Below are 2,500 nucleotides of genomic sequence, written 5' to 3'. Positions count from 1 at the left end.
TCGTTTACAGGCGATCTCCGACTTATTGCTTGGCGTGTTTTGTATGCCGGTCACGCTCGTGGGTTCCCTGCTTCGAGACTTCATCTTCGGGGCGGTCATGTGTCGTCTCATCCCTTATTTCCAAGGTAAGAAATGCAGCTGGTTTCCGGCTTGAGAGAGGGAGAGAGAGGGGGAGGGAGAGGGAGAGGGAGAGTGAGAGAGGGAGAGAGAACGAGATAGTGAGGAAGAGAGAGAGAGAGAGAGGGAGGGAGGGAGGGAGGCGTATTGCAGCGTCCACACACACACACACACACACACACACACACACACACACACACACACACACACACACACACACACACACACACACACACACACACACACTGCTGTATCTCTGACAGACGGAAATTAGTATCGTAACACAAAATTATTTCCGGCTTTTATCCTTAATCCGACTAAGCAGCGTCACTAAATTAGAGCAAATAAGGGTCGAAAAGAACCTGAGTTTACGGCGGGTGATAACGGAACGTGATATCCAGTGACATTATTCGCAGGATATGAGATACGTTACACCAATGTAGCAGAACTTACACGTGTGAGAATGACACGTAAGAGGGTATAAGTAAGGGGAGAGAATTGGAAATAGGCATAAAATGAATACAAATATTCAGAGTGATTTAATAGTTAAGAAGGATTTAAAAAGTTGATGATGATTATTATGTATGCAAGCGCTTAATGTGATACTCAGTAACATCGGCACACATTTGCGGAAATGCACACGCACACATCATTTCTTCAAATCCTAAAAGTTAGTAAAATATAAGTAAAAGAGGAAATAAACTCCCTCTGCCGCCAAATCCTCTTGACAATAAACTCCTGAGAGACACTTGGCAGCAATGTCAACTAAATTGCTACTTGAAGGGTGATAGTTCTTCCCTGTGGAAACCTGATAAAGGACGTGGCTCCGTGCACGCGCTGACGAAGGCACTTAGAACACGGAGGAACTAAGGCATGCAGATGAGATAAATCTTGGGAAATTAGAGAGAGAGAAAAAAAAGAAAGAGAAAGAATGAGAGAGGGGGGAGAGGGAGAGGGAGAGAAAGGGTTAGTGAGAGAGAGAGAGAAAGGGTTAGTGAGAGAGAGAGAGAAAGAGTGGGGTGGGGAGAAAGAGAGAGAGAGAGAGAAAGAGAGAGAGAGGGGGGGGCGGAGAGGGAAAGGGAGAGAAAGGGTAAGTGAGAGAGAGAGAGGGTGAGTGTTAGAGAGAGAGAGAGGGGGTGAGTGAGAGAGAGAGAGAGGGTGAGTGTGAGTGAGAAAGAGTGGGGTAGGGAGAGGGAGAAGGGGTGAGTGAGAGAGAGAGAGGGTGAGTGTGAGAGAGAGAGTGTGAGTGTGAGAGAGAGAGGGTGAGTGTGAGAGAGAGAGGGTGAGTGAGGGAGAGAGAGGGTGAGTGTGAGAGAGAGAGGGTGAGTGAGAGAGAGAGAGTGGGGTAGGGAGAGGGAGAGGGAGAGAAGGGGTGAGTGAGAGAGAGAGAGGGTGAGTGTGAGAGAGAGAGAAAGAGGGAGATAGTTAGAGAGAAAGAGAGAGAGGAGAGGGAGAGAGATAGGTAGATAGATTGATATATATATATATATATATATATATATATATATATATATATATATATATATATATATATATATATATATATATATATATATATATATATATATCAAGAGAGAGCGAGGGCCAGCAGGAGATGGAGAACAGGGATAAAGATAGCCAAACCATAACACAGAATATAAATTTACTCCTAACTCGGTGTGCTTTATCGAGCCACTTTAAGGCACTTACGCTAATGGATACGCAATCAGTGCGAGACTTTGGAGTCTCAATAGTCCCCGAAAGATGTTTCTGTAGTGTCAATACGTAAGGAAATCTTGGGTATCAAAATAGAATGAACGACCATTTTGGAATGTCCTTGTCCATTATTAAAGGCATCATACAAGTCCTTTGCTTTTTAAATCAAGCCATACCACTTTTGGGAAACGTGTATTCAAACGCACAAACCGAATATCGTTTGAGAATTGGATTTCCCTTGTGTACGCATAAAATTAGCATAGTCTACCCTACCCTACATAGAGCATGGAAGTCTGGAAGAGTGAAGAGACGGGAAAAAGAGGGGAAAAAAGTAAAAAGAGGGAAAAAAATGTTTTGTTATGGAGGCCCTTTCACAGCTCCATCTCACAGGATCTGATGCTGCTACGCTATAGTGCCAGAGGAGGATGTATAGTGTGTGGAGGAAGGAAGAAGATGGCGACGGAGAGAGGGAGAGGTGGAGAGAAAGAGAGAGAGTGAGGAGAGGAGAGAGAAAGAAAGAGAGAGAGTGAAGAGAGGAGAGAGAAAGAAAGAGAGTGAGGAGAGGAGAAAGAAAGAAAGAGAGTGAGGAGAGGAGAAGAGAGAGAAAGAAAGAGAGAGAGTGAGGAGAGGAGAGAGAAAGAGAGAGAGAGAAAGAAAGAGAGAGAGTGAGGAGAGGAGAGAGAAAGAG

At 44.5% G+C, this 2,500-nt stretch overlaps 1 protein-coding gene across 2 annotated transcripts in view; it reads left to right on the top strand.

Annotated features, from left to right (window-relative positions):
- The window catches only part of LOC138866327 (uncharacterized), a 74,620-nt gene that overhangs the window by 29,817 nt on the left and 42,303 nt on the right, over positions 1-2,500 (top strand). For both annotated transcript variants that reach the window (XM_070138813.1, XM_070138812.1), the window contains exon 2: positions 11-125. In XM_070138813.1, coding sequence (XP_069994914.1) covers positions 11-125 — 115 coding nt within the window. The remainder of the gene's footprint in view (positions 1-10; positions 126-2,500) is intronic.

This window comes from Penaeus vannamei, chromosome 25 (assembly GCF_042767895.1).
Source record: "Penaeus vannamei isolate JL-2024 chromosome 25, ASM4276789v1, whole genome shotgun sequence".
Lineage (NCBI taxonomy): Eukaryota > Metazoa > Arthropoda > Malacostraca > Decapoda > Penaeidae > Penaeus > Penaeus vannamei.
This window is presented reverse-complemented; position numbering and strand designations above follow the sequence as displayed.